Genomic DNA, 25,604 nt, shown 5'->3' with positions numbered 1-25,604 from the left:
AAGCGGATTTTCTGAGTCGTCAGACATTGCATCCGGGGGAGTGGGAACTCCATCCGGAAATCTTTGTCCAAATCACTCAACTGTGGGGCATTCCAGACATGGATCTGATGGCCTCTCGTCAGAACTTCAAAGTTCCTTGCTACGGGTCCAGATCCAGGGATCCCAAGGCGGCTCTAGTGGATGCACTAGTAGCACCTTGGACCTTCAAACTAGCTTATGTATTCCCGCCGTTTCCTCTCATCCCCAGGCTGGTAGCCAGGATCAATCAGGAGAGGGCGTCGGTGATCTTGATAGCTCCTGCGTGGCCACGCAGGACTTGGTACGCAGATCTGGTGAATATGTCATCGGCTCCACCATGGAAGCTACCTTTGAGACGAGACCTTCTTGTTCAAGGTCCGTTCGAACATCCGAATCTGGTCTCACTCCAGCTGACTGCTTGGAGATTGAACGCTTGATCTTATCGAAGCGAGGGTTCTTATCGATACTCTTGTTCAGGCCAGAAAGCCTGTAACTAGAAAGATTTACCACAAAATTTGGAAAAAATATATCTGTTGGTGTGAATCTAAAGGATTCCCTTGGGACAAGGTTAAGATTCCTAAGATTCTATCCTTCCTTCAAGAAGGATTGGAAAAAGGATTATCTGCAAGTTCCCTGAAGGGACAGATTTCTGCCTTGTCTGTGTTACTTCACAAAAAGCTGGCAGCTGTGCCAGATGTTCAAGCCTTTGTTCAGGCTCTGGTTAGAATCAAGCCTGTTTACAAACCTTTGACTCCTCCTTGGAGTCTCAACTTAGTTCTTTCAGTTCTTCAGGGGGTTCCGTTTGAACCCTTACATTCCGTTGATATTAAGTTATTATCTTGGAAAGTTTTGTTTTTGGTTGCAATTTCTTCTGCTAGAAGAGTTTCAGAATTATCTGCTCTGCAGTGTTCTCCTCCTTATCTGGTGTTCCATGCAGATAAGGTGGTTTTACGTACTAAACCTGGTTTTCTTCCAAAAGTTGTTTCTAACAAAAACATTAACCAGGAGATTATCGTACCTTCTCTGTGCCCGAAACCAGTTTCAAAGAAGGAACGTTTGTTGCACAATTTGGATGTTGTTCGCGCTCTAAAATTCTATTTAGACGCTACAAAGGATTTTAGACAAACATCTTCCTTGTTTGTTGTTTATTCCGGTAAAAGGAGAGGTCAAAAAGCAACTTCTACCTCTCTCTCTTTTTGGCTTAAAAGCATCATCAGATTGGCTTACGAGACTGCCGGACGGCAGCCTCCCGAAAGAATCACAGCTCATTCCACTAGGGCTGTGGCTTCCACATGGGCCTTCAAGAACGAGGCTTCTGTTGATCAGATATGTAGGGCAGCGACTTGGTCTTCACTGCACACTTTTACCAAATTTTACAAGTTTGATACTTTTGCTTCTTCTGAGGCTATTTTTGGGAGAAAGGTTTTGCAAGCCGTGGTGCCTTCCATCTAGGTGACCTGATTTGCTCCCTCCCATCATCCGTGTCCTAAAGCTTTGGTATTGGTTCCCACAAGTAAGGATGACGCCGTGGACCGGACACACCTATGTTGGAGAAAACAGAATTTATGTTTACCTGATAAATTGCTTTCTCCAACGGTGTGTCCGGTCCACGGCCCGCCCTGGTTTTTTAATCAGGTCTGATAATTTATTTTCTTTAACTACAGTCACCACGGTATCATATGGTTTCTCCTATGCAAATATTCCTCCTTAACGTCGGTCGAATGACTGGGGTAGACGGAGCCTAGGAGGGATCATGTGACCAGCTTTGCTGGGCTCTTTGCCATTTCCTGTTGGGGAAGAGAATATCCCACAAGTAAGGATGACGCCGTGGACCGGACACACCGTTGGAGAAAGCAATTTATCAGGTAAACATAAATTCTGTTTTTTTCAATGGGACTTGCATAGCGCCGGTATTACGAGTCTGCCAAAAAGTGAGCGGTAGACCCTCTCCTGTCAAGACTGGTATCGCATTTTAAAGTCAGTAGTTAAGAGTTTTACACTACAACGCCGTAGCATAAAACTCTTAACTAAAGTGCTAAAAAGTACACTAACACCCATAAACTACTTATTAACCCCTAAACCGAGGCCCTCCCGCATCGCAAACACTAAAAGATTTTTTTTTTAACCCCTAATCTGCTGACCCGGACATCGCCACCACTATAATAAATATATTAACCCCTAAACCGCCGCACTCCCGCCTCACAAATAGTCGATAAATATTAACCCCTAATCTGCCGTCCCTAACATCTGTCACCTACCTACATTTATTAACCCCTAATCTGCCACCCCCAACGTCGCGGCCACTATACTAAAGTTAATAACCCCTAAGTCTAACCCTAACCCCCCCTAACTTAAATATAATTAAAATAAATCTAACTAAAAATTCCTATCATTAACTAAATTATTCATATTTAAAACTAAATACTTACCTATAAAATAAACCCTAAGCTAGCTACAATATAACTAATTTTACATTGTAGCTAGCTTAGGGTTTATTTTTATGTTACAGGCAAGTTTGTATTTATTTTAACTAGGTAGAATAGTTACTAAATAGTTATTAACTATTTAATAACTACCTAGCTAAAATAAATACAAATTTACCTGTAAAATAAAACCTAACCTAAGTTACAATAACACCTAACACTGCACTATAATTAAATTATTTCCCTAAATTAAATACATTTAAATAAAATTAGCTAAAGTACAAAACCCCCCACTAATTTACAGAAAATAATAAACAAATTACAGATATTTAAACTAATTACACCTAATCTAATCCCCCTAACAAAATAAAAAGTCCCCCCAAAATAAAAAAAGCCCTACCCTACACTAAATTACAAATAGCCCTTAAAAGGGTCTTTTGCGGGCCATTGCCCCAAAGTAATCAGCTCTTTTACCTGTAAAAAAAATTACAAATCCCCCCCAACATTAAAACCCACCACCCACACAACCAACCCTACTCTAAAACCCACCCAATACCCCCTTAAAAAAACCTAACACTAACCCCTTGAAGATCACCTTACCGGGAGAAGTCTTCATCCAAGCGGGGCGAAGTGGTCCTCCAGATGGGCATCATCCAGACGGCATCTTCTTTCTTCATCCATCCGGCGCGGAGCGGGTCCATCTTCAAGACATCCGACGCGGAGCATCCTCTTAATCCGACGGCTAACACTGAATGAAGGTTCCTTTAAATGACGTCATCCAAGATGGCGTCCCTTCAATTCCGATTGGCTGATAGAATTCTATCAGCCAATCGGAATTAAGGTAGAAAAATCCTATTGGCTGATCCAATCAGCCAATAGGATTGAGCTGGCATTCTATTGGCTGATTGGAACAGCCAATAGAATGCCAGCTCAATCCTATTGGCTGATTGGATCAGCCAATAGGATTGAACTTCAATCCTATTGGCTGATTGCATCAGCCAATAGGATTTTTTTCTACCTTAATTCCGATTGGCTGATAGAATTCTATCAGCCAATCGGAATTGAAGGGACGCCATCTTGGGTGACGTCATTTAAAGGAACCTTCATTCAGTGTTAGCCGTCAGATGAAGAGGATGCTCCACGTCGGATGTCTTGAAGATGGACCCGCTCCGTGTCGGATGGATGAAGATAGAAGATGACGTCTGGATGAAGACTTCTGCCCGTCTGGAGGACCACTTCGCCCGTCTTGGATAAAGACTTCTCCTGGAGCTTGGTTAGGAGTCTGAAAATCGGCGCAATGTTATTTAAAAATAAGCAAAATTAATGCTTTTTTTTTTTATTTTTTATTTAAAAAAAAAAAAAAAAGCGCTGTATACCCTATATAATTGTATAGGGCTGTAACTATTTTCATTATCGATTAATCGGACAATTATTTTTTTCAATTAATCGACTAATCTGATAAAAAAATATCTATTTTTTTTCCTGTATTTAGAATAAAATCCACATTCTGAGCGTTACAAATATAAAACTTCAGAATATAACTTTACATTAACACAACTGTTTGTCCAATTTTTAAGCAGCAGAACACATTTTTATTACTAAGCAAAACCAAACCACAAACTTTGAAAAAAGAGGTAGAACTAGAAAGAGCTAGAGTATCACTGTTTATAACATTCTGTTGTTCATCCTTTCAGGAACTTTGCATTGAAATGCAAAAATGTCAACATGTCCATGTTCCTGACTGAGGCTGGCTCTCTTTTTGCAAGCTATTTTGCCTGCAGCAGAGAAGAAACGCTCAGATGTTGTTGAGGTGCCTGAGATGCATAAGTAGGGTTTTGCCAAGGTGATATATTTATCCTTGTTAGTTCTCCACCAATGCAAAGTGTTTTCCTCCTTGGCAAGGGGCCTCTCAATAAAGTAAGCCTGGACTTCAGTACATATAATCAGCAATAGCAAGCAATAGGCTAATAATTGTGCAAACGGATAATAGTGCACATCAATTTGAATAACTCCCATCAATCTAGGGCTACGTGTGAATAATAAGCTCTGAACTATATCATGCAAAGCATAGTCCCAAATCACCTGATTTAATATAAACAATCCAAATGGTGACTCCTTTTATTTGGGAAAAGTAAACGTCTGTAGACGTCCTTTAGGCTAAGGACATAACCATTAAACACAATACCACGGGCCGGAGTTCATCGGAGTGAAGCAGCTGGTGCTGTTTGCAAAGCAACTAATCGCAGACAAACTAATGGATAATGAGATTCGTTGGCAACTATTTTCATAATCGATTACATCAATTCGTTGTTGCAGCTCTATAAATGGATAATCTACAAAACATTTATGCAAAGAAAAATCTAGTGTATAATGTCCCTTTTAAGTTTATGGTTCATTCTTTTATGGGTCTGAAGACTACAGTTGTTACTTGGCTTCCCGGTTGAAGTAGGAAATTCCTTTCAGAATGTTTTCAGCCTATTCTACTGGGTTAGTTTTTACTTTTGTACTGGGTTAGTTTCTACTTTTTGTGAGCTTTTTAAAGGGACAATTCTGTTCTGTAGATTGCACAGAAGCAGTTTAGTCTTCTTTACGTTTTTTCTTTTGGAATGGCTTTCGTCGGGAAAGTCCTACAGTCTTGGGGTTGGTAATCAGGTGCTTTCCTTAACATTTTCCCACACATTTACTCGCGGGCTCCACAGCTTGTGTATTATGTCCTAGGAGTAATGGCTCGTAGACTCTCTAACCACCTTATGAAAGAAAACAACATTTTTGCTTACATAATTCATTTCTTTCATGGTGGCGAGAGCCCACAAGACCCGCCCTCTTATTTTTCCATTTGGTGGCAGTTTAGTATGCACCTTTATTTACCATGCTTTGTTCTTTCCTACTTCTGGTTTCTCCTTTTTCTCGGCTATAAGTTAGACTGGAATATTAGAGAGGTGAAAGGGATTAAAAGCTTGTGAAGTTTTGGGTATCTTTGCCTCCTCCTGGGGGCCAGGAGTTGAATTTCCCTAGGAGTAATGGCTCATGGACTCGCACCACCATGAAAGAAATTAATTTATCAGGTAAGCATAGATTTTGTTTTTAAGACTAGTGAACCCACACCTCTGTATTAAAAACATAGGTAAAGTACCACTCAGCTCAGAGCACAGCTAGTCCCGAGCAGAAACTGCAGTTGATCCGGTCACTCGTTACACACCTGGATTTTGTGACTAATGCTGCTGATTAGATCGGCATCAGTATTTCACGCTGGACGATTAGTGCTCTGTGACTTGTACTTTACCTTCGTTTTTAACCCCTTTGTGGTTGTTAAATACGTAGAGATGCAGAGTTCCTACTATTAAAATGACATCATCTAATGAATTTTAACATGTCGTTTTTATGTGTTTTTTTTTCTTCTTACTATAATGGCCTTTAAGATTAATGTAGTGCCTCTTGATTCAAGCAGCTTCTGAAATGTTTATTTCCATTAAAGAAGGTGATGACTATAAAGAAGCAACGTAATCAATTTTTTTTTTTTAAAGAATATTTGTCCAAACCTTTTTATTAAACCTAACGCTGCTTTAGATAATGGTGTAAATGTTACATGCATGTTCTTTTCATGACCACACATAACTTCCATTGTGATTCTGCAGATTGTAAGAGAAGCCACAAGTTCAAATAAAAAGTAAAGTATTTGTCTTTACTTTGTTAGTTCTCTACCACCTTTCTCCCTTCACCCTCCCTTCCTTGTTCAATTGGAGAGGATATAAGGAAAGCACAGGGGCACCATGTGCCAAAAGAAAGCGCTATGAAGGTACAGTAACAATGCAGTTTTATTTCCTTCTCCTGTAGTTTTATTTTCAGGCTTTTAGATGCTTTCAGTAGTTCACAAAAGCTACTTCTAGTCTACTCCAGCTTTTGCAGTAACAGCTGATTTTAATAGCTTTTAATAGTAGCTACGAAAATAGTTTCAAATCCTTTTGTCACTCTATTGATCTTAAAGGGACACTGAACCCAAAATGTTTCTTTCATGATTCAGATAGAGCATGCGATTTTAAGCAACTTTCTATTTTACTCCTATTATCAATTTTTCTTCGTTCTCTTGCTATCTTAATTTGAAAAAGAAGGCATCTAAGATTTATTATTTTTTTAATTTTTGTTTTTTGTTTTGGTTCAGTACTCTGGACAGTACTTTTTATTGGTGGATGGATTTATTCACCAATCAGCAAGGACAACCCAGGTTGTTCACCAAAAATGGGCCGGCATCTAAACTTACATTCTTGAATTTCAAATAAAGATACCAAGAGAATGAAGAAAATTTGATAATAGGAGTAAATTAGAAAGTTGCTTAAAATTCCGTGCTCTATCTGAATCCCGAAAGAAAAAATTTGGGTTCAGTTTTCCTTTAATTAACTGTAACAAAATAAAGAATTATTGTAGATTTTGTAATCCTGTAGTCATAAGTTATGTGTACATCGCTGTAGTCTGTATATATCATCTTCCAAACCAGGTTAACCCTTTCTATATTACAATTATGTTATTTAAAAGTTCATTTGAATATTGGCAAAGATCAGTTGCTCTTCGTGGCAGCAGGATGTGGAAAATGAAACAGGAACTTATCATGTGCTAGCAACATGCAAACTGCTACAGTGTGTGTAGAAAAATGTGTGAAAAACAAAAATAGGTTAAAGGGACATTCCAGCCAAAATTTGGAATTCACACGGTGCATTTCAGTTTTGACTAGAAGCATTCTTGTAATAAACATGTATTGTCAAAAATATTTCTAATAAAATCTATACCTGTTTCTAAGTAAATTTTAAGTATGCTTGCTCAGAGAGCATAAGGGGCCTGTACCATCTGGTAATGACTCATTTTGTTAATAGCCGACACAAGCCCCACTGGCTCTCTGAGCAGTTGCAGTATTTAAAATGCTGGCGCACTGAGAATATCTACATGCATGTGCAGAGAGAAATGTTAACACAGCCTTTTTGACAATACATGTATATTGCAAATCTTTTTCTATTCAAATATGTAATTCATCTATGTGCATTTAAATTTTAACTAGAATGTCCCTTTAAGGGATGCAAACATGATAATATCCACATAGCACTGCAGAATCTGTTGGCGCTCTACAAATAAGTGATAATAATACTCTTTTGTTCTGTGTGTGACTGGCTTGTGTGAACTGGTTATTTGTTAGAATAATTTAAAACTATTTATGGACGTTAATTCTACCATTTACATCATAAAAATGCCGTATGTGGTTTTTTTTTTTTTCCTTTTTTTTTATAACTTTGCTCACACTTGCCAAAGTTGAATGTTAATTTTGTATTTTTTCCTTTTCTTTAAAAGGGGATGTACAGATATCCAAGGTAACCCACCCTTTCCCATGGGTGTAACACAACCCTTCTGACCACATTCAATTTGTTCTTGTTCTTCACTCCAACAAATTATACTGTTAATCAGTGCTGTCCAGGTACTGCAGTATGGCCTGCCCCCCCACCCCACACACACACTAAAGGAAATGCAGTTTTGCTCGCCCCTTTCTATAAATATTAATCTTAGCAGTAGAGGGGTTGTTTTTTGTGTATTTTTTGCAACAGGTTGATGATGCTATGTTTTTGTATGTCAGTTTTTGCACATGACCCATGCCATCATTTTGTTTACTTTTTTTTTTTTTTTTTTTTGAATAATTTTTATTGAGGGTTTTTCAAAATGACATCATAAAACCATGACATAAACATAATACAAAACATGGTAGTGATTGTTTTAACAGCAATATGACAGGGAAAGAAAACATAATATGAGTGTTAGAACATATCTGAAACCCTCCTTTTATATTTTTTATAGAATACTGTGAGTAGCTATTATTCCGGGCTATAGTGGTGAAGGATGCTCTAGAAGAGCACTGTAGCTACTAGAGAGACCCAATTTGTCATTTGACTGAATGCTTATTATTCTCAAGGATAGGGTCATGATATCAAGAGCCAAAGAAGGAGCGAGGGGGAAAGTAGGGAAATGTCAGCGGGTAAGCACCGCTTATATAAATGATTTTTCTATGTATTTATATTATTACATGCTTAAGTTATTTGATGAAAGTACTAGGGATAGCAATGTAGCTAGCTATGGTCACCCACAATGGGGGGGGGGGGGGGGAGGGAAACCATGGAAAAATTAATTGGCTGAGTCAATTATACATTACAAGATAATGTGTGGCGTGGAAGACTAAGCTATACGGGAGCTAATAGATTTACGAATATCCCATATCATATAAGAGGTTTAACAAAGTTGAGAATCTCCCCTAGTAGGACATATTTGTAAATGCCTGGCATAAGGTCAAGGCATATATAAGGTTATTTGAAGTATTCACGTTATAAGAAACAATGAACCTATAGGTAATACACCTTAACCGTAGGTGTCATAGGCCAGATAGATTAAAAGGAGTATGTGGAGGTGGAATTATATAACACAAAGCCTAGTTCGACATTAGCAAAAGGAAAACACTTTATATGGGAGTAACTCTATCTAGTTTGGGAACTCTATTTTGAAGCATGTAAGCGATAAGATTATTAATAACATCTCTAAAACATTTGAAGTAACCTAAAACATCTCAGTATTACATAACTTTGTAGGAGAAAGTTGTTATTAGACTAATAAGAAGTAGTTAATATAGAACAGTGGTAGTATTTATAACTTATGCAAACAAAAAGACTGTTATATCTAGGTGTACCGCATATTTCCTAAAATTAAGTTACTGTCTAGATATCTCTGAAGCTGGGAGTTACCTTTAAAGGAGCGTGTATGCGTAAGTCCATTGGAAGGTTAGAATATCTAAAGGGCTTATCATAAACCTCTACACTACAAGTAAAGATAAATCCATGGGTGTTTGCGCCAACAAGTGCCGCTATTATAGTTGTATATTGAGCACTGTATTATATACAGGTAATTTAGTGTAGAAATGAACCTAAATAAGCATAATCTTTGCTTAAACAGCAACGTCAGGGAGTAAAGTTTTCTTCCGCGTGCATAAATTTATATTATCTCATTCTATACAAAAGGCTATGCTAAACTATTAATTAACTGATACCCAAAATTCAATTCAATCATATATATTGGCGCTTCTGACTGCAAGTATAACCAGTACCTCCATATAATAAACCTATCTATGCAAGTATAATATTGAGAAATATAACGTTGTATTAAGTGTCTGGTGGGTGCTATCATTAGAAAAAACAACAAACATAATAATAAATGTGTTAACTGAAAAAATATAGACAGTGTAAAACGCATCAGTGTTAGCATTACTGACTGGCATGAGATCAGTCTATATGGCGTTATGAGGTACATCTCTACAACATAATGCCTAAGAGCGGGGAATCTAACTATAGTAGTGTCAGACTGCATGCATTTTGAAAACAAATCGTACGTTTTGTATTGGGTTTGTAGATTCTCTGTTAGTCCGGCTACTTTGCTAGCTATCTATGTGAGTATAATTGAAAGAATGTTAGAATTAGGCTTTGCAGCCCCTATGAATATTTTATCTCCTTAAATTGAAAAACTGAAGCATCCTTTCTATCCCACGGCTTAGTAATTAAGGTAAGCAACGTTAGTTTATATATTATAATGGAGAAAACAGAGTGCAAGCAAACATATAATTCAAGTATGTGAACACTACAATGCATTAAGAAGATTAGTAACACACTATATTATAAAACTAGTGCCAGGTATATCAAGTTGGGCACTCTCATCAAACCAGTCAGCATTCATTAAAATGTCCCGTCATTATATATCCAGCTATGGGTTCAGGCTAAGAAAAATCCAAAGTTATCAACCTATACCAGATTTCATAAGGATCACTGTAAATTGCCTTGATATCGTGCAGGCACTCATTCCTCTAGTTGCGATACCCGGGGGATTCCTCCTGTCAAAATCCAGTGCAGGAACTCCATCTACCAACTTAGATTGATTTGTGTAGGCCTTTGAAGGAAAACCCCTACTGATATAGCAGTCTGTCTCCAGCGTATCTAATTGTGGCTTAGCGACTGAGTAAAGTAAGGGCATAGCGGCATTGGTATTATACACAGAAGTACAGGATAGTAGTTGACTAATAGCAGTGCGGTTTGCAACTTTTAAGCTTATTTTTGGGTTAGAGCCCTGATCAGTTCCATCCAAAAGATACCTTTGATCTGCTATACTTGCCCCCGTAGAGTAATCTGTCTCCTCCCAATTGAGACACTCCTGACAGCTTGCAACAGCTCCCATCTTACCGCAGCATGTGGGAAGAGCCTGCGAACGATCCAGACATGGGACTTCCACTTTGCACCCGGCTGCCAAATATCCAGCTCCCATCAACTCACTCGAGCGCTCCTGAGTCCCGACCGGGACCAGTACTTCCCGGCAGACCATGGGGGGAGAAGAGGAGAAAGCCGACCTTATCGCATCAGTAAGTTCCCCCGCTTGTCGATCTAGCTGATTCAGCAAGGCTCCAAGTAGGAATCTCAGATCAGGCTGCATGGCGTAGCGGGTTATACCGGGTCAGCTTGCTAGGGATCTAAGAGATGTTTGCTGCGGATCGCCTACTAGTAATCTAGGATAGAGTGGGCTTAATCTGTTTACTGCAGTATATAGGTTGGTGGTTTCTTCTATGCTACCCCTGTCTCAGATCGCATGTACGCTATAGTGCTTGTAGGTCTGTGAGAAAATGGCCGCTGCAGCGTGGTTCTTATTCTGGGCCTCACTGGTAATTTAGGCTGCTTACTGCCTCCAAGTCTTCAATAACGATCAAGACTCATACAGGATTATTCACTGAAGTTATTAGTATTCCATTTAGTCAAATTTGTGGGGCCGAGGGGTCATATAAACAAAATTAGATAAAGTTCTCTTACAGAGCTGAAGAAAGATGCGACCTCTCGGCTCCAATGCTAGCTCCGCCCCCCCTACTTTTTTTTTTAATGTGGTGAAAAATATCCTCTTTGTTCTCCGGCACATTTCTTGAACCAATAAATAAGAGACCAATCATTATATCTTCTATTCTTATGACTTCAGAGTATTTGCCAGCCTACAAAGAGCATGCAGCACATGGTGGAGGATATTTTCCTTATATTATTTTTCTTTTTCAGCCAGAAAGTTAACAATTAGTCATGGGGGTAGCTAATATTGTCAGGAGTGTTGTCAGTCAATGGATGGCAGAGGCTGGCACCTATGCTATACCTGTGATTTCCCTTTTAATGCTACTGTATTTGGGACAACACCTGACCATGATTATTTTTTTGGAGCATGTCTAATCCACCTATCAAGTCTTTATTTACATAGACACCCTTTATTCTAAAAACTGGAGATCTGCTGTTGTTTCAAAGTTTGTTCCTACAATTCAAAGGACCAATAAACAACATTTTAACAGTGCATAAAATGTTTTGTTATTGAAAATATAACATTATTGTGATATACGATCATTTTATTTTGCTGCCTTATGGTGTAAAATATATCTGAAATTTGTGCTTGTACTACTACTTTCTTCCAGTGAAGCTTGGTTTAATACTTTAATCTTATTTCTTTCCAAAGATATGGTGAGTCAACAGCGTCCTCAATTACTGTTGGGAATATCACTCCTGGCCAGCAGGAGGAGGCAAAGAGCACCACAGCAAAGCTGTTAAGTATCCCTTCCCACAAACCTCAGTCATTCTCTTTGCCTTGGTGCATGGAGGAGGTGAAGTTTTGGTGTCTGAAGAAAATTGGATTTTTATCGCTTCAAGCAAGATTTTAACTATTCTATAGAAAGCCAGAGTGGGTTTACTCTGTTCTTTCCCTTTTTCAAGGTTTGGGTCTAGCCGTAGTCAACATTAATCTCTTCAGTAGAGTAGTGGTGGCTTTAGAGCAGTTAGGAACTTGTAAGGTGGGCCTTGCTTCGTTTTCCTAACATATTTGCTGCCCATAGTATAGAAATCCAGAGTAGGTTTACTCTGTTCTTTCTTTTTTTTTTTTTTTTTTTACAGGTCTCTGTGAGGAGTGGCATCCTCTCATACCAGGTAGGCTGTTCTCCTGCCGGACGGCTAGATGCAGGTAAGTGCATGGTCTTCTATGTATGGGGATTTGCACTTTTGACTGATGGCTTTTATTATTGGCTCATTAGTGTTATCGTTGCGTGAAACGGTTAAGAGGCTCATTAGGGGTTAATGATTCCTCTAATTACTTATTTAGTCCTTGTGGCGTTGGACTGTAACTTTAGTTTATTTACCTACACAGTTTACTCTGATGAGTGGGTTTAACTGTTATTGTGAACGCGCTCTTTTTCTAACTGAAACAGAATTTAAAAGAAGCAAGATCGGCGCAATTATGGGCTCTTACTGAGCTTGGCGATTTTCGCTTTCTCGTTCATTTGAACTTTTTCACTAGTGTTTCTCGGCTGACAGTGAAGCGCGAGGTTAATTATTGGCTGCATGCGCCGGACTCGTCTTCCTGCCTCCTCCTCCTGTATAGCGGAGAAGCGTCATGTGTCCACGCCCCTTTTCTCCTGTTAAGTGTAGTCAGTCCACGGGTCATCCATTACTTATGGGATATTAACTCCTCCCTAACAGGAAGTGCAAGAGGATCACCCAAGCAGAGCTGCTATATAGCTCCTCCCCTCTACGTCATACCCAGTCATTCTCTTGCACCTAACTAATAGATAGGACGTGTGAGAGGACTGTGGTTATTAAAATTAGTTTTTATTTCTTCAATCAAAAGTTTATTTTAAACAGCACCGGAGTGTGTTGTTTTTTCTCAGGCAGCATTAGAAGAAGAATCTACCTGAGTTGTGTATGATCTTAGCGGACGTAACTAAGATCCATTTGCTGTTCTCGGCCATTCTGAGGAGCGAGGTAACTTCAGAACAGGGGACAGCGGGCAGGGTTCACCTGCAAGGAGGTATGTTGCAGTATATTATTTTCTAAGGAATGGAATTGACTGAGAAAATACTGCTAATACCGATGTAATGTAAGTACAGCCTTAAATGCAGTAGTAGTAACTGGTATCAGGCTGATATGTGTGTATGTTTGCACTGAAGTATTTCTGGAGAATGGCACTTCACTAAGAAAATACTGTATATATATAACTTATAGCCTCTCTGCAGTGAAAGCGACTAGCAACAGGCTTTTTATTAACATCTCATATATTTATATTTAAAACGTTTACTGGCATGTTAATCGTTTTTTCTCTGAGGTACTTGGTGAAAATTTTTCATGGGCATTATTTTTCCACATGGCTGTCGTTTGTTTTGAATAAAATCAGTTTACTGAGCTTCCCCACTGTTGTAGTATGAGTGGGAGGGGCCTATTTTGGCGCTTTTACTGCGCAGTAAAAATTCAGTCACAAGTCTTCCTGTTCTCCCTGCATGATCCAGGACGTCTCTACAGAGCTCAGGGGTCTCCAAAACTAGTTTTGAGGGAGGTAATCACTCACAGCAGACCTGTGAGACTGTGCTTTGACTGTGATAAAAACGTATATATTTTTATTGTTATCCGTTTTTTGGTATTAAGGGGTTAATCATCCATTTGCTAGTGTGTGCAATCCTTTGCTAAATTAATAAATTTAATGTGAAAATTTGGTTTCTATAACTAATCCGGTTCATGTTATTTCAACTGTGACAGTTTTTTGTGTGCTTCTTAAAGGCACAGTAACGTTTTTTTATATTGCTTGTAAATTTATTTGAAAAGTATTTTCCAAGCTTGCTAGTTTAATTGATAGTTTGTTTAAACATGTCTGACATAGAGGAATCTCTTTGTGCAATATGTTCAAAGGCCAATGTGGAGCCCAATAGAAATTTGTGTACTAATTGCATTGATGCTACTTTAAGTAAAAGCCAATCTGTACATGTAAAGAAAATTTCACCAGACAACGAGGGGGAAGTTATGCCGACTAACTCTCCTCACGTGTCAGTACCTGCATCTCCCGCTCAGGAGGTGCGTGATATTGTGACGCCAAGTACATCAGGGCGGCCATTACAAATCACTTTGCAAGACATGGCTAATGTTATGACTGAAGTTTTATCTAAATTGCCAGAACTTAGGGGTAAACGCGACCACTCTGGAGTGAGAACAGAGTGCGCTGAAAATACTAGGGCCATGTCTGATACTGCGTCACAATTTGCAGAACATGAAGACGGAGAGCTTCATTCTGTGGGTGACGGATCTGATCCAAATAAACTGGATTCAGACATTTCAAATTTTAAATTTAAGCTTGAGAACCTCCGTGTGTTACTAGGGGAGGTATTAGCGGCTCTGAATGATTGTAACACGGTTGCAATCCCAGAGAAAATATGTAGGCTGGATAAATATTTTGCGGTACCGACGTGTACTGACGTTTTTTCCTATACCTAAAAGGCTTACAGAAATTGTTAACAAGGAGTGGGATAGACCCGGTGTGCCCTTCTCACCCCCTCCTATATTTAGAAAAATGTTCCCAATAGACGCCACCACACGGGACTTATGGCAGACGGTCCCTAAGGTGGAGGGAGCAGTTTCTACTTTAGCTAAGCGTACCACTATCCCGGTGGAGGATAGCTGTGCCTTTTCAGATCCAATGGATAAAAAATTAGAGGGTTACCTTAAGAAAATGTTTGTTCAACAAGGTTTTATATTGCAACCCCTTGCATGCATTGCGCCTGTCACGGCTGCGGCGGCATTCTGGTTTGAGTCTCTGGAAGAGACCATTAGCTCAGCTACATTGGATGAGATTACAGACAAGCTTAGAGTCCTTAAGCTAGCTAATTCATTTATTTCTGATGCCGTAGTACATTTAACTAAGCTTACGGCTAAGAACTCCGGATTCGCCATTCAGGCGCGCAGAGCGCTGTGGCTTAAATCCTGGTCAGCTGATGTGACTTCTAAATCTAAATTGCTTAACATACCTTTCAAGGGGCAGACCTTATTCGGGCCCGGTTTGAAAGAAATTATCGCTGACATTACTGGAGGTAAGGGACATGCCCTGCCTCAAGACAGAGCCAAACCAAGGGCTAGACAGTCTAATTTTCGTGCCTTTCGCAACTTCAAGGCAGGAGCAGCATCAACTTCCTCCGCTCCAAAACAGGAAGGAACTGTTGCTTGCTACAGACAGGGCTGGAAACCTAACCAGACCTGGAACAAGGGCAAGCAGGCCAGAAAACCTGCTGCTGCCCCTAAGACAGCATGAAGTTAGGGCCCCCGATCCGGAAACGGATCTAGTGGGGGGCAGACTTTCTCTCTTCGCCCAGGCTTGGGCAAGAGATGTCCAGGATCCCTGGGCGTTAGAGATCATATCTCAGGGATATCTTCTGGACTTCAAAGCTTCTCCTCCAAAAGGGAGATTTCATCTTTCAAGGTTGTCAACAAACCAGATAAAGAAAGAGGCGTTTCTACGCTGTGTACAAGATCTTTTACTAATGGGAGTGATCTACCCGGTTCCGCGGTCGGAACACGGACAAGGGTTTTACTCAAATCTGTTTGTGGTTCCCAAGAAAGAAGGAACCTCCAGACCAATCTTGGATTTAAAGATCCTAAACAAATTCCTAAGAGTTCCATCGTTCAAAATGGAAACTATTCGGACAATCTTACCCATGATCCAAAAGGGTCAGTACATGACCACAGTGGATTTAAAGGATGCGTACCTTCACATACCGATTCACAAGGATCATTACCGGTACCTAAGGTTTGCCTTCATAGACAGGCATTACCAGTTTGTAGCTCTTCCCTTCGGGTTAGCTACTGCTCCAAGAATCTTCACAAAGGTTCTGGGTTCTCTTCTGGCGGTACTAAGACCGCAAGGAATATCGGTAGCTCCGTACCTAGACGACATTCTGATACAAGCGTCAAGTTTGCAAGCTGCCAAGTCTCATACAGAGTTAGTACTGGCATTTCTAAGGTCACATGGGTGGAAGGTGAACGAAGAAAAGAGTTCTCTATTGCCACTCACAAGAGTTCCCTTCTTAGGGACTCTTATAGATTCGGTAGAAATGAAAATTTACCTGACAGAAGACAGGTTAACAAAACTCCTAAATGCTTGCCGTGTCCTTCATTCCATTCCACACCCGTCAGTGGCTCAATGCATGGAGGTAATCGGTTTAATGGTAGCGGCAATGGACATAGTTCCCTTTGCACGCCTGCATCTCAGACCACTGCAGTTGTGCATGCTAAGTCAGTGGAATGGGGATTACTCAGATTTGTCTCCTATGCTGAATCTGGATCAAGAGACCAGAAATTATCTTCTATGGTGGCTCTCTCGGCCACATCTGTCCAAGGGGATGCCCTTCAGCAGACCAGATTGGACTATTCTAACAACAGACGCCAGCCTGCTAGGTTGGGGTGCTGTCTGGAATTCCCTGAAGTCTCAGGGATCATGGACTCAGGAGGAGAGTCTCCTTCCCATAAACATTCTGGAATTAAGAGCAGTTTTCAATGCCCTTCTAGCTTGGCCTCAGCTAGCATCTCTGAGGTTCATCAGGTTTCAGTCGGACAACATCACGACTGTGGCTTACATCAACCATCAAGGAGGGACAAGGAGTTCCCTAGCGATGATGGAAGTCTCAAAGATAATTCTCTGGGCAGAGTCTCACTCTTGCCACCTATCAGCGATCCACATCCCAGGCGTGGAGAACTGGGAGGCGGATTTCCTAAGTTGCCAGACTTTTCATCCGGGGGAGTGGGAACTTCATCCGGAAGTCTTTGCCCAAATACTTCGGCGTTGAGGCAAACCAGATATGGATCTCATGGCGTCTCGCCAGAACGCCAAGCTTCCTTGTTACGGGTCCAGGTCCAGGGACCCGGGAGCGGTTCTGATAGATGCTCTGACAGCACCTTGGAACTTCAAAATGGCTTATGTGTTTCCACCCTTCCCGATGCTTCCTCTATTGATTGCCAGGATCAAACAGGAGAGAGCATCAGTGATTCTAATAGCGCCTGCGTGGCCACGCAGGACCTGGTATGCAGATCTAGTGGACATGTCATCCTGTCCACCTTGGTCTCTGCCTCTGAGACAGGACCTTCTAATTCAGGGTCCTTTCAAACATCAAAATCTAATTTCTCTGAAGCTGACTGCATGGAGATTGAACGCTTGATTTTATCAAAGCGTGGATTTTCGGAGTCAGTAATTGATACCTTAATACAGGCTAGGAAACCTGTTACCAGGAAAATTTACCATAAAATATGGCGTAAATACTTACATTGGTGCGAATCCAAGAGTTACTCATGGAGTAAGGTTAGGATTCCTAGGATATTGTCTTTTCTACAAGAAGGTTTAGAAAAGGGTTTATCTGCTAGTTCTTTAAAGGGACAGATCTCAGCTCTGTCAATCCTTTTACACAAGCGTCTGTCAGAAGTTCCAGACGTTCAGGCTTTTTGTCAGGCTTTGGCCAGGATTAAGCCTGTGTTTAAGACTGTTGCTCCACCGTGGAGCTTAAACTTAGTTCTTAACGTTTTACAGGGTGTTCCGTTTGAACCCCTTCATTCCATTGATATCAAGCTGTTATCTTGGAAAGTTCTGTTTTTAATGGCTATTTCCTCGGCTCGAAGAGTCTCTGAGTTATCGGCCTTACATTGTGATTCTCCTTATCTGATTTTTCATTCAGACAAGGTAGTTCTGCGTACTAAACCTGGGTTCCTACCTAAGGTGGCCACTAACAGGAATATCAATCAAGAGATTGTTGTTCCTTCATTGTGTCCTAACCCTTCTTCAAAGAAGGAACGACTTCTACCCAATCTAGACGTAGTCCGTGCCCTGAAATTTTATTTACAGGCAACTAAAGATTTTCGCCAAACTTCTTCCCTGTTTGTCGTTTATTCTGGACAGAGGAGAGGTCAGAAAGCTTCTGCTACCTCTCTCTCTTTCTGGCTTCGTAGCATAATACGTTTAGCCTATGAGACTGCTGGACAGCAGCCTCCTGAAAGAATTACAGCTCATTCTACGAGAGCTGTAGCTTCCACGTGGGCCTTTAAGAATGAGGCCTCTGTTGAACAGATTTGCAAGGCTGCAACTTGGTCTTCTCTTCATACTTTTTCCAAATTTTACAAATTTGACACTTTTGCTTCTTCTGAGGCTGTTTTTGGGAGAAAGGTTCTTCAGGCAGTGGTTCCTTCCGTGTAAAGATCCTGCCTGTCCCTCCCGTCATCCGTGTACTTTTAGCTTTGGTATTGGTATCCCATAAGTAATGGATGACCCGTGGACTGACTACACTTAACAGGAGAAAACATAATTTATGCTTACCTGATAAATTCCTTTCTCCTGTAGTGTAGTCAGTCCACGGCCCGCCCTGTTTTTTATGGCACGTCTAAATTTTAAATTATACTCCAGTCACCACTGCACCCTATAGTTTCTCCTTTCTCGTTTGGTTTTCGGTCGAATGACTGGGTATGACGTAGAGGGGAGGAGCTATATAGCAGCTCTGCTTGGGTGATCCTCTTGCACTTCCTGTTAGGGAGGAGTTAATATCCCATAAGTAATGGATGACCCGTGGACTGACTACACTACAGGAGAAAGGAATTTATCAGGTAAGCATAAATTATGTTTTTTTCTCCGTAAGAGTGGAGCAAGGTTTCTATATGAAGGGCAATCATTCAGAGCTATGTTTTATCTTGAAAGACAAATATCATGTTCTCGGTTGTGCAGCTATCTCAGACACGTTCATTGGGTCCCGAATGTATATGGGCATAATTCCCCTTGCAGAGGTTTTCATAAATTAAGTGAATTAACTCTGAAGTTTAGGGGTAATCATCCTGAATGTGGAAGTTTTATTTTATTCCAACCTTGGATGGGTCTGTACTTGTCACATAGTTACTTGGGGCATATATTTTATTACCATGGAATGGAGGCCTTTTCCTCTGAATGCATGATTGTTGTCTCTTGAGATACAGAAGATACAACAGCCAGGTTCCCCATACCCTTTCTGACAGGTATATAAATATTTAATTGCTAGGACATGGGTTTCTCTGTGTTTTTTATTTAGCCTGGTTATACTCTGTGGCACAAATTGTTTGGTATGCAGTTCCGTGCTGCATCATTGAGAGACTATTAATCTCTGAGCTTAATGTCTCTTATGATGATTGTTTCAGGCAATGCCACAGCTTTCTCCTTTAACGTCTCAAGCCTCTATGGCGTCACATGCAGTGCCCTGCGGTTCCTCTCAATCTCCTGGAGGAGTTTATTTTGCCTGCAGAAATTGTTGCTCAGGTATCTTCAGCGGTATCGGCTGCATTATATGCTAAAGGCTAGAGGAAAATTAGAGATTCAGATGGTAAGGTTTCTGTCCCACCTGCTGCTACACAGATTGCCCTTCCTCAGAGATCTGAGTATATGTCGGTAGCTTCTGAGGGTGAAATCTCAGATTTGGACAGTATAATTCCTTCATCTGATGCTGAAGTAGTATCCTTCAGATTTAAGCTTGAATAACCTCTGTGTATTGTTGAACAAGGTTTTGGCTATCTTTGAGCGACTTCGATACGCCTGTCACTGTCAACCCTAAGAATCTAGTAAACTTTTTATAAATGCTAAGATTCCTCTCTGGAAATCTTCCCTGTTTCAGACCGTACTAGGAGATTTTTCACAGGAATGGTTAAAGTCAGGGACTCTTTTCCCCATCTCCTGTCTTTAAAAAGATGTTTTTCTATTGCGGTCTCCATTAAATATCATGGTGCACAGTGCCTAAGTAGTAGGGACCTTTTTATTCTCTGGCTAAGAGAACTGTGATCCCTAGAGAGGATAGCTGCTCTTTTTGGGATCAATGGACTTACATGGAAGTTTGTATTGCCACTGTGTCAAGTGCGGCATCTTTTTGGTGCATTTGGGTAGGGACTCCTTTGGAGGAGATCCAGAACTGAATTAAGGCTCTTAAACTAGCCAATTCTTTTATTTCTGATGCTACCATGCAAGTCTTTAAGCTGGGAGTCAAAATCTGGCTTCAGTGTGCTAGCCTGGAGGGCGTTGTGGCTTTATTCTTGGTCAGTGGATTTTTCCCCTGAGTCCAAGCTTCTGGCACTTCCTTATAAGGGTAAGACCTTTTTTTGGTCCTGATCTGTCAGGAAATTTTCTGATATTACGGGTAGAAAAGGTTTTTTTTACCACAAGACAAGATGAATAGTCCTAAAGGAGTTTGCCCCCAATCCGGGATCAGACAAGTGGAGGGCTGAATCTCTCTGTCTTCAAAAAATGGATATGAGATGTCCCAGATAGGCTACGGACTTAGTATTTCAGGTTTTCTAAATATAATTCATACCCTCCTCCCAGAGGCAGGCTTTTCTTCTCAAATTTATCGGCAGGCCAGATAACAGTGAGACAGCCTAAAGTGTCTCAACAAGTTTTCTCAGGGCACCGTCCTTCAAATGGAAACCATTGGTTCCTTTGGTTCATTAGGGTCAGTCAGGATGACCATATACTTCGAGGATGCGTATTTTCAAGTTCCTGAGATTTGCTTTTCGGTCAAACTCATTCAGGGTGTGGCTCTTCCCTTTTGGCCTTGCCACGGCTCCCAGTGGGGGTTATCTTGCCAATTATCAGGTTTCGGGGAATTGCTGTGGTGCCCTTCCTGTATGACATACTGGTTCAGGCACCATCTTTTCTTCAAGCAAACTCTCATACAGAGATCTTGTTTTCTTTCTTCATTCCCACGGTTGGGAAGTGAGTCTGGACATGAGTTCCCTTGTTACAGCTACAGGGGTAGTTTTCTTAGGGACCATAATAGTTTCCCTATCTCTGAAAATGTTTCTGACAGAGGTCAGAAAATCAAAGATTCCTTTCTCTTGCCTCTCTCAAGATTCGGCCTTCAGTGGCTCAATGTATGGAGATAATTGGTCTGATGGTGCTTCATTGGACATCATGCCCTTGTTCGTTTTTCATCTGAGAGTTCTGCTGTAATGCATGCTCAGATAGTGGAACGGGGATCATGTGGTTCTGTCTCGGAGGATAGATCTAAATCGACATGGGATTTTCTCCCGTGGTGGCCATCTGTCTCAGGGCACATGCTTTCGGAGCCCTTCCTGGGTAATTGTGACCACGGACGCCAGCCTGTTGGGCTGGGGACTATGGACTCGGGAGGAGTCTGCTCTCCTTATAACCATCTTGGAGTTGAGAGCAATCTACAATGTTCTGATGGCTTGGCCTCAGTTGTCCTTAGCCCGGTTTATCAGGTTCCAGTCGGACAATATCACCTCAATGGCTTACATCAACCAGAAAGGAACTCAAAGTTCTTTAGCCATGAAGGAGGTGGCTCGGATTGTTCAGTGGACGGAAGCTCACGATTGCTGCCATCCACAATCAAAGCTGGACACTGGGAAGCAGATTTCCTGAGCAGACAGGTGTTTTATCCCGGGGAATGGGCTCTCCATTCGGAGGTGTTCTCCAGGTTAACCCTCAAATGGGGGGTGGTAGAGTTGGATCTGATGAAGTTTCGGCAGAACGCCAAGGTTCGGGTCAAGGTCAAGAGTCATTGCTCGTATCAAACAGGAGAGAGCATTGGTAATTCTGTCAGTAATTCTAACAGCTCCTGTGTGGCCTTGTAGGATCTGGTATGCGGACCTAGTGAAGATGTCATCTTCTCCTTGGAGGTTGCTTTGAGGAAGGACCTTCTAACTCAGGGTCCTTTCCTTCATCAAAATCTTGTTTCTCTGAAGCTGACTGCTTGGAGATTGAACGCTTAGTTCTGTATAAGCGTGGTTTTTCTGAGTCGGTCATTGACACCGTGTTTCAGGTTCGCAAGCCTGTTACTAGAAAGATTTACCATACAGTATGGCGTAATACCTTTATTGGGTTGAATCCTAGGGCTACTCTTGGAGGATTATATGATTTGTCTTCTCTCCAGGAAGGGATGGAGAAGCGTTTGTCAGTCAGTACTCTGAAGGGTCAGACATCTGCATTATCTATTTTGTTTCACAAGTGTCTGGCGGATGTGCCAGATGTGCAATCTTTTTGTCAGGTCCTGGTTAGGGTCAGGCCTGTGTTTAAGTCTGTTGCTCCTCCTGGGAGCCTTAACCTTGTTCTTAAGGTTTTGCAGCTGGCTCCGTTTGAGCTATTGCATTCCATAGAGATTAAGTTGTTATCTTGGAAGGTTTTGTTTCCTTTTGCTCTTCTTCTGTGCGGGGAGTCCCTGAACTCTCAGCCTTGCAGTGTGACTCGCCTTATCTTTCTTGCTGATAAGGTGGTTCTTTGCACCAAGTTGGGATTCTTCCTAAGGTGGTTTCAGATTGAAATTGTTGTTCTTTCTCTATGGCCTAATCCTTCTTCTCATAAGGAATGTTTGTTGCACAACCTGGATGTTGTGTGTGTGCTCTGAGAATCTACAGGCGGCTAAGGATTTTCGCAAGTCTTCTGCCCTGTTGGTTTGTTTTTCAGGAAACATATGGGTCAGAAAGATTCTGCTACTTCTCTTTCTTTGTGGTTGAGAAGTATAATTTGATTGGTTTGTGAGTCTGCAACCTCCTAAAAGAATTACAACTCCTTCCTTGTGGGCTGTTTCCTCTGTTTGAGCCTTCAACAATGAAGTCTTTGTGGACCAGTTTTGCAGGACTGCAACTTGGTCTTCTCTACATACTTTTTCTAAATTTTGCAAATTTGATTCTTTTGCCTCGGGTGAGGCTTCTCTTGGGAGTAAGGTTCTTCAAGCGGTGGTGCCTTCTGTTTAGGTCTGCCTGTATTTTTCTCCCTCCCTAATCATCTGTCTCCTCTAGTTTGGGTATTGGTTCCCAACAGTAATTGAGGACGTCGTGAACCATAGCTTAAGAAATAAAACAAAATTTATGCTTACCTGATAAATTTATTTATTTCCGGATATGGTGAGTTCATGACCCCACGCTTTTTTTGTTAAGATAGTTATTTTTGACATCATGCACTTTTACACCTTTGTATTGTTCCTTTTTCCATTTCCCTTCGGTCAAATGACTGAGGTTTGTGGGAAGGGAAGTGATACTTAACAGCTTTGCTGTGGTGCTCTTTGCCTCTTCCTGCTGGCCAGGAGTGATATTCCCAACAATAATTGAGGACACTGTGGACTTACCATATCTGGAAATAAATACATTTATCAGGTAAGCATACATTTTGTTTTTGTTTAACTCTGCCCCTCCCTCACCTTGTCTGTAGCTATTTTTTCTTTTAAGATGGATTATCAGTTTTACACTAAGGTCATGATAGGGAAAGCATCCTTTGCAATAGCAGGGAAGTAGTTTAGGTGTTAATATTATTGTGCATATATCAATATATCTCTTTATATTTAGGTATAAGATTTAGATTAGAAAGTAACTCATGAATGTTTGTTTAAATAGCTGTTTAATAAATTATTATGAATTAACTAAGCTGAATCTGTGCTAAAACCTCCTTAAAAGATGTGAAGAGGGCAGCTTACCACTCCAGCCAAAGGCTTAAATACCTCCCCCACTCCCCTCATCCCCCAGTCATTCTTTGCCTTTCGTCACAGGAGGTTGGCAGAGAAGTGTCAGAAGATTCGGAGTAGTCTCTTATGGAGAGTAGTACTCTTCGAAATAGGACTGGAGTTTTAGGTAGTCCTGTCAACCTCTCAGTGAGAGCTTTGGTGAAAGTTAGAGTCCGGAGATGCAGGGAGAGTGTTTCTGCGAAACCATCCCGAATCATAATAACAGCTCCATAAGTAATCAGTGTTGATGAGTTTCGCTGCCTGCTTTCTTCACTCAAGTGCATGTCAGAAGCGACGCTACTATCTGTCAAACTTAGAAAGAACAAACAGGCAGCACCCGGTACTGAGAGCTCCACAGGACACAGTAGGTAAAAGCACACATTTTTTTTAATAGGCACAAAAATGAAAATAGCACAAAGTACACATCACAGCACAAAAAAGGGGTCACTCAAACATGTTTCGTAGAATTATATATTGCCCTTCGTCAGTGATCCATAAAGAACAAGTGCTAGCATATCAAATTTAACACACATTACGGCTCCTACCCTTAAACACTGCACCAATCATGTACCTGAGACTGTGTACAAAGAACAACTGTGTATAGTACTACATATTTGCAACGTTGTCTCATTTAAAAAATGTTTAATGTAAGGTGATATATAAAGAATAGCACATAATATAATGAAAAGAACAAAAAACCTAAATGCTCAAAGTGTGTTTGTAGATAAACATATAAATTTACATTAAAAAAAACTGCTAACTATAAATTACTCAAGACTATATTCAGAATCTACACAAATAATGTATCCTCCCACTCAGAGTTCAAACCCTTTGGCATTCTGGTGTCCAAATGAAAAATCCAAAAGACTTCACGTTGTCTGACTTCTTTCCTGTTCCCCCCTCTGTGGGGTGTCTTGGAATAATTTGTATACACTGAAATGCCAAAAGGGAACTGTCAGCATTGTTCTTTTTTTAAAATGTATGAAAATTGGGGTAGTGGATTCTGGGTCCTCAATCGCCCTCAAGTGTTCTAAAAAAACTATCCTTCAGGGCATGGGTGGTTAAATCAACATACTGCTTACAGCACCCCCTACAGGTCAAAATATATATTGCAAAACAAGAGTTGCAAGTAGAGTACTGGTGTATTGGAAGCCGCTAAGTCCTGGAATAAATCCAAGCAGAACAAGAGTTCAGAGACGTGCAGGATCCATGGGTCCTGGAGGTCATAGCTCAGGGTTACAAGATAGGTTTCAAGTCTCAGCCACCCAAGGGCAGATTCCTCTTCTCCTGTCTTCCTGACCAGAAAGGAGGGAAGCCTTTCTGAGGTGCGTACGGGATCTGTCCTCTTAGGAGTTATTGTCCCGGTGCCTATCGCAGTGAGAAGTTTGGGATACTATTTAAACTTTTCTGTGGTCCCAAAGAAGGAGGGAACTTTCCATCCGATTCTGGACCTAAAGTGCTTAAACAAGTTTTTAAATGTCCCCTCGTTCAAGATGGAGACAATAAGGTCCATTCTTCCCCTCGTTCGAGAAGGACAGTTCATGACCACGATAGATCTGAAGGATGCTCCCTTTACGTACCAATCCTCAAGGATCACTTCCAGTTCCTAAGGTTTGCGTTCCTGCACCAGCACTTCTAGTTTATTGCACTTCCGTTTGGTCTAGCTACGGCTCCAATAAATTTTTCGAAGAGTGGACCATTCGGAATCTCTCCTGTCTTCTTCGATCCCATGGATGGAAGATAAATATAGAGATAGTTATCTTATATCAAGTACCAGTGTAGAATTCACGGGTACTATAATAGAATGAGAATATTTCTAACAG

The 25,604-nt window shown here is 40.9% G+C and overlaps 1 protein-coding gene across 3 annotated transcripts in view; it reads left to right on the top strand.

The window, feature by feature from the left end:
- The window catches only part of DDHD1 (DDHD domain containing 1), a 428,406-nt gene that overhangs the window by 22,528 nt on the left and 380,274 nt on the right, over positions 1-25,604 (top strand). For 2 of the 3 annotated variants that reach the window (XM_053697597.1, XM_053697595.1), the window contains exon 3: positions 6,136-6,237. The exons of the other annotated variant lie outside the window; for it this stretch is intronic. In XM_053697597.1, the coding sequence (XP_053553572.1) occupies positions 6,136-6,237 (102 nt within the window). The remainder of the gene's footprint in view (positions 1-6,135; positions 6,238-25,604) is intronic. 3 annotated transcript variants of the gene reach the window in all.

The sequence above is a fragment of the Bombina bombina genome, chromosome 1 (genome assembly GCF_027579735.1).
Source record: "Bombina bombina isolate aBomBom1 chromosome 1, aBomBom1.pri, whole genome shotgun sequence".
Classification (NCBI taxonomy): domain Eukaryota; kingdom Metazoa; phylum Chordata; class Amphibia; order Anura; family Bombinatoridae; genus Bombina; species Bombina bombina.
The sequence above is the reverse complement of the archived record's forward strand: the minus strand, read 5'-3'. Positions and strand labels throughout refer to the sequence as shown.